We start from the raw sequence: 12833 nt of genomic DNA on the forward strand, positions 1-12833 counted from the left end.
GATAAGGAAAGTGACCCAATTGACCATTTCCTGTCTACCTTAATTGTTAATTTTTACAGTTTACAGTTCTTATGGGAGTGCTGATTACCAATGTAAAACAGTTAATGGTCAAACTCCCCATCTCAAAACTATTCACAAGGGTAAGAATTTGAAGGATAGCTTTTTATCTTTAAAACATTTTATTAAAGAAAATTGGCATCGTACTTGTACATAGCACAATATAGAGTGAACAGCTGAATACATAGAGTTATCGACATACAAGGACATCATTATACATCTTTCACTTTTTTATAAACAAGTATCATTTGATAAAGAACAATGTTAGTTAGGTCAACTGACCTGATAAATAGGGAAAAGAGGGCTGAGGGGGAAGGGGGGGGGGGGGGGGGTCTGTGTTAGGTATGTCAAAAATAGACTTCTCAGCGGGATGAAACGTTTCTGTGATGTTTCCAGTGAAGGATAGCTTTTTAAAGGTGACAACAAGCATATAGAACCCATATATGTTTATGTAACATTACTCATTACTCGCCACCACCCAAATATGGAACTATGCCTGGTAAACAATGAAGTGCGATGGAGTTCTGCAGCTGATTGGCATCATGTTAATAAACCCCCACCCCTACTGAGCCATACCGCTACCAATCTGATTTTCTAAGTTTACTTTGTCCCAAGGACAGTCCATTGATTCTATAGTCCTGGAGAACCCCTTTGAGTTTTGATGTTACATTCTATGTATAGCCTCACTCCCCATCTCAAAACTATTCACAAGGGCTATTACAACTTTGAAAAGATTAAGAATTTGAAAGATAGCTTTTTAAAGGTGGCAAAAAACGTGTATAACCCATATATATTTATGTAACATGATTCATATCATCAAGCCTTCAATGTGTTAAGGGGGTTTTGCCGCATGTAAATATTAAAATCCTCTAGATATAGCTGTTATATACTAATAGCACCCCCTAGTGTTCATTTTCTTTCCTGTCAGACTGTCCCATGCTGGTGGTCACACATGCTCAGTAGCTTAGTCCCACCAACCAGATCCTCTTATATAAAGAGAGTGGAGTAAGGATGAGCTAATCGATTCTACCTGATAGTATTTCATCCTAAAAAATTGTGATACTCTAGTTCTCTTGTCTCACTGTCAATTACTTTGTTCAGTTACTTTCAGATAAAGTTACTTTGGGGGTGCCTCTCTGGTTCATCTTAAATTAACCCCAAAATGATAAAATGGATTTGCTCATTCTTAATTCTAACAAGCCCAAATATATTTCAATTTATTTCAGAAAAATAAATAGACATCCACAAATAAAAAACATATGTAATAAATTTAGCTTTTTTTTTTTCAAAAGGATTGAAAAAACTGAGTGTTTTACAACTATAATATATACTTCCAGTCTTTGCTCAGCTCTTTAAACATACTTATACTGTATATAGCAAAACTAGGAAAATAGCTAAGCCAGCCACACATCTTTCAGGTCAAAAGCCCTTTATCAGAGCAAAGCAGATATAATCAGCATTTCTAGCTAAGAGCTCTTGGGAGGATCTTTGGATGGGTACTATTTCCATTATGGAGACCAGTCAATATACTTGATGACTTTTGCAGGCTCTCTCTCTCTTTTCAAAAATTTTTGCACCCCCACTGATCAGCTTCTGTGGTTTCACTGTTTACTTACTTGGCAACATAGTGGTGAGCAGTGTAATTACAGATCCTCCAAGCCTTTCACTTCCATGAGAAGGAACAGTTGTAGCTACACTTCATCCCATTCAAGTGTAATTACACTGCACAGCTGCTGCAGTGTCAACAGTGGGCAGGTAAACTGTGAAAAGGAGCACTGCATTGTCTTCAATCAGCTGACTGTACAATTATGATCTGTAACTTGACCATCGGATGCACAAGATCCAGAGCATTGCGTAAGTAAAACTTTGACTTGAATGGATTTTCTATTGTAACTCGAGGTAAAACTGATGCCTTCAGAACCTGAAGGAGCGGAGCATAACACAAGGATTAAAAATACCAGATTACTGTGTTATGCACTTCCCCCACAATGGGGGAGGAGGGGGAGGATTTGTCAAACTGGTGTAAAGTAGAACTGGCTTAGTTGCAAGAGTTCATTTGGAAAATTAATCTGTTTGGTTGCTATGGGCAACTAATCCAGTTCTACTTTACCAGTTTGATAAATCTCCCCCAATGTATCAGTGTTACCTGGTGTGTTCGAATGAAATATACACATTTGAATTTTTTTCACATAAGTGTATTTATAAGAGTTAATTTAATCACAGTTTTTACAAAATCTGAGTGTTTTACATTATATATTTTTATGAATTAAAAAAAAATGTTTTTAATTAGAGATGAGCGAATAGAATCCTACGAAGTGGAATTCAATCCGAATTCCAGGATAAATTGAATCGATTTAACCTGAAATGGTATAAAAAACAAAAACATTCAAACTTACCTCCTCCATTTGCTCGCGACGGACCGCCAGCCTCCATCTTGCTTGAAGATCTCAGCCAAAATCCTGAGCGGCGCAAGCTTGCATCATCACGCCGGCCGACGTGATGATGTAATCTCGCGCCGCACAGGATTTTGTCCGAGATCTTCAAGCAAGATGGCGGCGTCCGGCCCGTTTTGTATTGTTAATTTTACACTTAGATGCCGCTATCATGTATGAACATGGCATCTGAGGGCGACAATGACGGGGGCGGCGCTATCGCAGCTCCCTGTAATTGCACCCGCTAATTACAAAAAAATTTGCTTTGTGACAAAGTAATTTGTCACGAAGCAAATTTTTTTGTAATTAGCTGGTGCAATTACAGGGAGCTGCGATAGCGCCGCCCCCGTCATTGTCGCCCTCAGATGCCATGTTCATACATGATAGCGGCATCTAAGTGTAAAATTAACAATAAAAAACGGGCCGGACGCCGCCATCTTGCTTGAAGATCTCGGACGAAATCTTGTGCGGCGCGAGATTACGTCATCACGTCGGCCGGCATGATGATGCAAGCTTGCGCCGCTCTAAGCAAATTTTTTGTGTGAAATTTGCCGAATCGAACTTCTAAGAAATTTGCTCATCTCTATTTTTAACGTTTACTAAAAAATAGATTTGTTCTCAATAAATATGTATTATTTAATAGAAAAGCTACCTAAACCTCTCATGCTAATATATTTACTGTTTACGTACAGTCCAGGTTCATAGCGGGTGGGCATGCGGCTTTCAAACTGGCCCATACTGCACCACCAATCTACTTAAATTCAGATCTGAAAGGACCACTAGCACCAGGGGTGAGAAGAACATCACCTGCTCTTCACCCATTTTCATTGCATGGTTAATTTTATCCTTCCCTTTAAGGAGGACCTGCCCCCTCCCCTGACACGGCTGTTTTAGCAACTACTTGCATTCTTCATGTAATAACAATTCTGAAGTATCTATTCTTATAACCCTGGTCTGTGCTGATCCTTTGTTATTCCTACTTGAATTTTACTTATACTGTAACTTAACAACAGTTCACAATAAAGGTTCCAAACAGTTAACACCCAGTTGGACCTTTACTCCTAGCAACTCATTCATAAACTTCTAGCAGGAATAACAGAAGAAAGGATCAACACATACCCTCAAGATTTGTTATTACAAGAAGGATGCAAATAGTGAATAAAACAGACATGTCAGGAGAAGTGGTAGCTCCTGTTTAAGTTCACTTTTATACGACTTCATCTTGCACCAACAGTGCTTGTGTATGTGTTTATGTTGTTGTTTGTGGTGCCTATTTGTTTTATATGTTTAACCTGATAACTTGCTTATCTTGTATCTGTCTACTGTATTGTGGTACCTTGGAATTGCTGTTGTTGAGGGTCCACCATTGGACTCCTATCTTCTGCTGTGTTCTGGCTGCAACATCAGTAACAATTAATTACAGGTTATTTGTAAAAGATCCAAAAATCTGCTTTATTCCACTGGTAAATTCAGATCGGTTTGTTTGCTGCTGGACCCATGGGCCCTGTTGTGAATGGACCTTAGTTCTGTGTGGGGAAAAGCAGCATGAACAGATCTTTTCCCTATGACCTTGAAATACCACCATATGCTACATCCGTGAGCATTTAACTGCAATATGCCACAGTTTACAAGAAAACCATCCAACTGCCTCCATATGAAATCAGCATATGTATATACAGTGCCTCACAAAAGTAAGTACAACCCTCACATTTTGTTATAACTTTTGTTATAACTTTCCATTAGACATCACTGAAGATCTGACACTTTTATACAATGTAAAGTAGTCAATGTACGGCTTATATAACAGTGTAAATTTGGTGTGCCCTCAAAATAACTCAACACGTAGCCATTAATGTCTAAACCGCTGGCAGCAAAAGTGAATACACCCCTAAGTGAAAATTGTCAAATTGTGCACAAAGTGTCAATATTATATGTGACCACTATTATTTTCCAGCACCGCCTTAACTCTCTTGGGCATGGAGTTCACTAGAGCTTCAGAGACCTTGTGCTCCTCCACCTTCCATTTGAGGATGCCCCACAGATGCTCAAAAGTTTTTATGTCTGGAGACATGCTTTGCCAGTCCAGCACCTTTAGCAAGGCAGTGGTCATATTGGAGGTGTGTTTGGGGTCGTTATCAAGTTGGAATATTGCCCTGTGTACCAGTTTCTGAAGGGAGGGGATTATTTCCTGCTTCAGAATGTCCAGTACAAATTGCCATTCATGGTTCTCTTAATGAATTGTAGCCCCCCACAGCCACCAGCACTCATGCAGCCCCAAACCATGACACTCCCACTACCATGCTGGACTGTAGGGAAGAGACACTTGTCTTTGTACTTCTCATCTGGTTGCCACCAACACATGCTTGACACCATCTGAACAAAATAAAATTATTTTTGTCACATCAGACAACAGGACATGGTTCCAGTAATCCACATCCTTAGTCTGCTTGTCTTCAGCAAACTATTTGCAGGCTTTCTTGTGCTTCATCTTTAGAAGAGGCTTCCCAGCCTCCCAGCATGCTCCATTTCTATGGAGTTCTAAGAACAGCCAAGCAACTGTACATCTTGGGAGTTTTAGTTTTACCACAGTTGGAGTGCCGGAGATTAGCCATCACTGGCCTAGGCCATCATTATTTAGAGCAACAATTATTTTTTTCAGATCCTCAGAGAGTTCTTTGCCATGAGGTGCCATGTTGAACTTCCAGTGACCAGTATGAGAGAATGTGAGAGCGATAACACCAAATTTCACACACCTGCTCCCCATTCACACCTGAGACCTTGTAACACTAACAAACCACAAAATGGAAAATGGAAAATTTGACCATTTTCACTTAGGGGTGTACTCACTTTTGTTGCCGGTGGTTTAGACATTAATGTCTGTGTGTTGAGTTATTTTGAGGGCACACCAAATTTACACTGTTATACAAGCTGTACACTGACTACTTTACATTGTACACTGCTCAAAAAAATAAAGGGAACACAAAAATAACACATCCTAGATCTGAATTAATTAAATATTCTTCTGAAATACTTTGTTCTTTACATAGTTGAATGTGCTGACAACAAAATCACACAAAAATAAAAAAATGGAAATCAAATTTTTCAACCCATGGAGGTCTGGATTTGGAGTCACACTCAAAATTAAAGTGGAAAAACACACTACAGGCTGATCCAACTTTGATGTAATGTCCTTAAAACAAGTCAAAATGAGGCTCAGTAGTGTGTGTGGCCTCCACGTGCCTGTATGACCTCCCTACAACGCCTGTGCATGCTCCTGATGAGGTGGCGGACGGTCTCCTGAGGGATCTCCTCCCAGACCTGGACTAAAGCATCTGCCAACTCCTGGACAGTCTGTGGTGCAACGTGACGTTGGTGGATAGAGCGAGACATGATGTCCGAGATGTGCTCAATTGGATTCAGGTCTAGGGAACGGGCGGGCCAGTCCATAGCATCAATGCCTTCGTCTTGCAGGAACTGCTGACACACTCCAGCCACATGAGGTCTAGCATTGTCTTGCATTAGGAGGAACCAAGAGCCAACCGCACCAGCATATGGTCTCACAAGGGGTCTGAGGATCTCATCTCGGTACCTAATGGCAGTCAGGCTACCTCTGGCGAGCACATGGAGGGCTGTGCGGCCCTCCAAAGAAATGCCTCATCACACCATTACTGACCCAATGCCAAACCGGTCATGCTGGAGGATGTTGCAGGCAGCAGAACATTCTCCACGGCATCTCCAGACTCTGTCACGTCTGTCACATGTGCTCAGTGTAAACCCGCTTTCATCTGTGAAGAGCACAGGGCGCCAGTGGCGAATTTTCCAATCTTGGTGTTCTCTGGCAAATGCCAAACGTCCTGCACGGTGTTGGGCTGTAAGCACAACCCCCACCTGTGGACATCGGGCCCTCATATCACCCTCATGGAGTCTGTTTCTGACCGTTTGAGCAGACACATGCACATTTGTGGCCTGCTGGAGGTCATTTTGCAGGGCTCTGGCAGTGCTCCTCCTGTTCCTCCTTGCACAAAGGCGGAGGTAGCGGTCCTGCTGCTGGGTTGTTGCCCTCCTACGGCCTCCTCCACGTCTCCTGATGTACTGGCCTGTCTCCTGGTAGCGCCTCCATGCTCTGGAAACTACGCTGACAGACACAGCAAACCTTCTTGCCACAGCTCGCATTGATGTGCCATCCTGGATAAGCTGCACTACCTGAGCCACTTGTGTGGGTTGTAGACTCCGTCTAATGCTACCACTAGAGTGAAAGCACCGCCAGCATTCAAAAGTGACCAAAACATCAGCCAGGAAGCATAGGAACTGAGAAGTGATCTGTGGTCACCACCTGCAGAACCACTCCTTTATTGGGGGTGTCTTGCTAATTGCCTATAATTTCCACCTGTTGTCTATCCCATTTGCACAACAGCATGTGAAATTGATTGTCACTCAGTGTTGCTTCCTAAGTGGACAGTTTGATTTCACAGAAGTGTGATTGACTTGGAGTTACATTGTGTTGTTTAAGTGTTCCCTTTATTTTTTTGAGCAGTGTATTAATGTGTCATATCTTCAGTGTTGTCCCATGAAAAGATATCACAAAATATTTACAAAAATGTGGGGGTGTACTCACTTTTCTGAGATATTGTAAGTTATGGGATCTAGTTAACAATGATCCATAATGTGGTTGCATGAAGAAGCCCGTATATAAACATATAATAATATATACATTTACATTGTATGATCCATGTGTCAGACAAAATTATGTAAAAAGTTGACATACGGCGTGGTAATAATTTACTCATATGCCCTGCCGTGGTGTATTGTGGAGTTATAGTGTGCACACAAGGTACTGCACGGATTGACCAGTTCAGACACAGCATATTTAGATTTCTTAGGATTGGACACAATTTTAGCATAAGCAGTTTAATGTTTTTGTTAAATGTTTCTTTTTTTGCTTAATTAATTTTTTTTTGTTTGGGTATTGATGTTATTATGTAGCCTTTTTGTGGACAATTAAGGTTTCTTTTTTTTTATCATTTTTATACATGTAAATGTTTTTCTTTAAGGGTTTTTAGGCATATAGTTTAAAAAAAGCTTTGCTTTCGCAATTGTTTGTTTATTCTTTCTTATGTTACCCCAATGTTAGATATTTGATTTTGGTTTGCCATTGCATACCCTTAATATTAATTATGCTTTGTTTACATTTCCTTTTTTATAGTCTGTCCTCCAAGGGTCACAAAAAGACCATATAAGAGTTTTATTATTTTATGTCATCAATGTCTGCGATAGTAATACCCCTTTAATCATTCATATGATTTCGAGTGGGTGGGGCCCAAATATGTCTGTCAATATAGTTTTCATAAATTCAAAATGGTAGCTACTAGAAATAAATGTAATTCAATTCAAGGTCAGGACAAGTTAAGCAAAAGTTTTCATCATCTATGCAGATTATGCCTTGATATGTGATTCCTGTCACTGACTGTTCTCATTCTGTCCATTGTCTCCCAGCCAACAAATTACACCAACCCAGTTTATGCAAAACTTTTTGTGGATGGGCACAATTGTCGGAATTCCTTAATCAGCGTAGAAGAAAGACGAGAACTTCTTCCAAAGAAAATTGAAAATGTCATCCGGGAGACTGTGGCTTAATACCTGCTGTTCTGTTACCTTTTATACTCTGTATAAATGTATAAAATATTACTTTTCTATGTACCAACAGTATTATAATTGTTTTGTCATCAGCATTACCTCTTTTTTCATTTTCTTTGTTTTGCTGATGACTAGACTGACCATTTGTATGGTATTTTTATGAAAAATAAACTGCACTACAGTACGATTTAAACTATAAATGCTGCTGTTATAGGAAATCATTTTGTTTGTCGAAAAATTTAAAGGACGCATTATTCCTTTGTAGAGGAAGGACAATGAGAAATCCATTTTATATGAACTTTTCTAGGTTCAATATGTCTTTTCATTAAAAAGTACAAACAACAGGAACTTGTTCTGCATTGCTTTGAACTGAGATATTCCGGGCAGGGCAGATCTGTTGTGTCCAATGGAAATCCAGTCTGCTGTGGGATAGAAAGTCTAGATTCTACATTACTGTGGCCAAGTAGACAAGTGCTCATGGCCGTTAACCAAGAATTTTCTATACATGCTGATGACTGGAGTGTCTATTAGTTTTGCATTAGAATAGTACCAAAATAATGTAGTTCTTAAAAGAGGAATGAATTAGCATGGATGGTGTGAGGTTAAGCAGAAACTTTTCGAGAGAGGCAAAAATGTCCCAAAAATGTTTCCTAATATTTCCTAAGGCCTCGTGCAGACAGAAGAGTCATGAGTATGGAGCCTGTGGTTCAGTAGAACAGAACAGTAGGCACTGCATATGTCACCATATGGTGTCTCTGTATGGCACTGTATTATGGAGCTATTCTTCCCTAGAAGCACTGCCTCTATCGGAGATGAGATCGGTAATACAGCATCCAATGGAGCATGCCAAGAGATATAAAAAATTTGAGTCATTCTGGGTTAGGGCTCATGCCCAATGCACAGGCAACATTCATGCGGCTGCCGCAGAGGGATCCGAACCCATTCAACTTGAATGGGTCCGTGATCTGTCCGCACCTCAAAAAATAGAAAAATGTTCTTTAATTTTTATTGCAGTGCCCTTCCAGATTGCGGACCGATTCAATTGAATCGATGGAGTGCATAAACATCTGGGCAACAGCCGTGTGCATGAGCCCTTACAGTAAGGATCCAGAGGAGATGGGTGCCATGTTACAGTTCTGTTCAACTCAGATGTTGTATGTATGGAGCCATGAGATGCACATGGTCAGGAGGTCTAACACTGAACTTCAATGCTTGCCTAGATTTTTTTTTTAAATGTAAACATATTGGATTTTTATAGATAACTTGCAATATTTTATAATATTTGCATTTTCATTTTGAGAGTAAAAAAAATAAATCACAGAAAAGAGAATTCTAGTATCAGTGCTGTTTATGATGCTATTAGTTGTTCAAAGGTGAAACTCCTATAATGATCATATGAACCACCATCCCGCGGTTCAATACATAGACAATAAAAAACTCCAATACAACGCGTTTTCCCCCACAGGTACAAACCGTGAGGTTTTTCAGTGGCTATGGGGGTAAAAAAAAAGAATGAAACCCTACCAAAAAAAACTGTTGCGAGTTTAGCATGCATCCCTTAAAAGTTCAATTAGTGCCAGAACATTTTCAAAATTTCAAAAATTTCAATCTTTAGTATTTATATATCAACTAAAATTCTATTAACTTAGAGATAAAATTTAAAGATGGGTAAATACTTGATGCTGAGAATGTTCATTTTTAGTATTGAAGACTTTTTTTTTTTTTTGGGTGAGGGGCGGTTTATATAATTTAAATGGCTGGATAACTTATGCAAAAAATTGAGCCAGCCTGTACTATTTTCTGTCAAACAGTATTTTATATCTCATTCAGATTCATTTTTAGAACCCCAAAACATGGGGGTAATGTATTAACATTAACACTTTTGTCCGTTTTTGTCATGGGTTGCATTTGGAGGGTTTCTTTGCGACCAACTCACAAAATGTTTGATAAATTTGTTGCATGAAATGTCTATGGATTTGTCAATCTAAAGTCTAGTCATTCTTATTAATTAGGCCAAGTTCACACTTCAGTTATTTGGTCAGTGATTTCCATTAGTTATTGTGAGCCAAAACCAGTAGTGAAACCTACTGAGAGATAAGGTATAATGGAAAGATCTGCACCTGTTCCGTGCTTTTGACCTGCACATGCTTTTGGCTCACAATCACTGATGGAAATAACTGACCAAATAACTGTAGTGTGAACTTGACCTAAGTCTCTGTCAATTTGTATTCCACCAGTGGACTGGAGCATACTTGCAAGATCTGGCTGCCGGGCATGGTGCAAAACCACACTAAAAATGGCTCAGACACTTCAAAAATGTTTTGCAAATGCCACTGACAAAACAACCAAACACACTCCAGTTTTCTGCTGCAGTGCATTTGGTATATTACCCCCATAGAATCTCATTCATTTGTCTAGGTTCTATATGATATATGTTCACAAATGCTGCAGTTTTTTGGGATCCTATAATGGCATGTCCCAAAAAAAAATTATTCTAAATTGTGGCAGAGAAAATACAAAAATTCATACACGTGAATGCTAAAAAGAACAAATCCCAACTTAATAATTGATTCAATTTCTCTTGGGATGCATTAATTTACCAAATTATTATTTTTTTACAAAGCACATATAACACTCCCCCCCCCCCCCCAAAAAAAAAAGAAAGCAAAAAACAATAAAGATTAATACTAGTATGAACATGACTCCCCAGTGTTTAATGACATCACAGTACATTATCTGGTAAGGTGTGTTATATTAACACAGCTCGACTGGACTTCTGCTTTCCTCGATTCATTAAAAAGGTTTGTCCAAGATTAGAAGAATTAAAAAGGGTATTGCCCCATTTATTTGGGTGTCCATGAAAAGCAATACCCTACTCCGACTATCGAGAAGAGTGGCTCTGTAGGAAAACTCCTTTATGTAGATGTTTTTGGTCAAAAATTTGCTCTAAATAAAAAGAAAGAAATGAATCAGATATGCCAATGATCCTATTTAGAATAATAGTAAATGATAGTCCCATAGATGTAATATTTTTAAAAAAAAGATAATATACAGTAGATGACAAAACCCATTGATTCTATTTTTGGCAGGGATCTATTCTGATCTAATTCACAGAACCTATATGAAATATTAATTTTTTCAGCTCTATATCATGAAAACCCTTCTAAACGTAGATAGATGATATATATATAATATATAATATATATATATATATATATATACATACATATACACTCACCTAAAGAATTATTAGGAACACCATACTAATACGGTGTTGGACCCCCTTTTGCCTTCAGAACTGCCTTAATTCTACGTGGCATTGATTCAACAAGGTGCTGATAGCATGCTTTTGAAATGTTGGCTCATATTGATAGGATAGCATCTTGCAGTTGATGGAGATTTGAGGGATGCACATCCAGGGCACGAAGCTCCCGTTCCACCACATCCCAAAGATGCTCTATTGGGTTGAGATCTGGTGACTGTGGGGGCCATTTTAGTACAGTGAACTCATTGTCATGTTCAAGAAACCAATTTGAAATGATTAGAGCTTTGTGACATGGTGCATTATCCTGCTGGAAGTAGCCATCAGAGGATGGATACATGTTCTCATTTTGTTTACGCCAAATTCGGACTCTACCATTTGAATGTCTCAACAGAAATCGAGACTCATCAGACCAGGCAACATTTTTCCAGTCTTCAACAGTCCAATGTTGGTGAGCTCGTGCAAATTGTAGCCTCTTTTTCCTATTTGTAGTGGAGATGAGTGGTACCCGGTGGGGTCTTCTGCTGTTGTAGCCCATACGCCTCAAGGTTGTGCGTGTTGTGGCTTCACAAATGCTTTGCTGCATACATCGGTTGTAACGAGTGGTTATTTCAGTCAACGTTGCTCTTCTATCAGCTTGAATCAGTCGGCCCATTCTCCTCTGACCTCTAGCATCCACAAGGCATTTTCGCCCACAGGACTGCCGCATACTGGATGTTTTTCCCTTTTCACACCATTCTTTGTAAACCCTAGAAATGGTTGTGCGTGAAAATCCCAGTAACTGAGCAGATTGTGAAATACTCAGACCGGCCCGTCTGGCACCAACAACCATGCCACGCTCAAAATTGCTTAAATCACCTTTCTTTCCCATTCTGACATTCAGTTTGGAGTTCAGGAGATTGTCTTGACCAGGACCAAACCCCTAAATGCATTGAAGCAACTGCCATGTGATTGGTTGACTAGATAATTGCATTAATGAGAAATAGAACAGGTGTTCCTAATAATTCTTTAGGTGAGTGTGTGTATATATATATATATATATATAAATATGTATGTATATATATATTTTATTATTATTATTTTTATCCAAATACAGTAATTCTGGTCATTGACTCAAGTTGTGGGGCTGGATTCCATAGGTATATTGAAATATAGAGTAATATCTGTCAGTATGCCACACATACTGTATAATATAAAAAAAATAACTAATATATAGAAAAATCGATCAAATATAATACTATTTAAGAATGGACAAAAGCTGTGGAGGGGAACCTATCAGGAGCTTCAATCTTCCTGAACCACGGGCAGCTTGAAATCCTGATGAAGTAGTTGGATGCCATTTATTTTTCACACTGTAAACACTGTTGCATTTCAGAAACAAAAATAAGTAAAGCTGAGAACTAGACAAAAAGTCAACAGGGCAGCTCCCCTCTGAATTCTCCCCACCT

General features: G+C 39.1%; 1 protein-coding gene across 1 annotated transcript in view; it reads left to right on the forward strand.

Annotated features, from left to right (window-relative positions):
- The window catches only part of LRP1B (LDL receptor related protein 1B), a 1344280-nt gene extending 1336157 nt beyond the window's left edge, over positions 1-8123 (forward strand). Inside the window, exons 91-92 of the mRNA XM_040441523.1 lie at positions 3182-3280; positions 7983-8123. Coding sequence (XP_040297457.1) covers positions 3182-3280; positions 7983-8123 — 240 coding nt within the window. The remainder of the gene's footprint in view (positions 1-3181; positions 3281-7982) is intronic.
- Positions 8124-12833: the final 4710 nt, after the last annotated feature.

Source organism: Bufo bufo, chromosome 7, assembly GCF_905171765.1.
Source record: "Bufo bufo chromosome 7, aBufBuf1.1, whole genome shotgun sequence".
Lineage (NCBI taxonomy): Eukaryota > Metazoa > Chordata > Amphibia > Anura > Bufonidae > Bufo > Bufo bufo.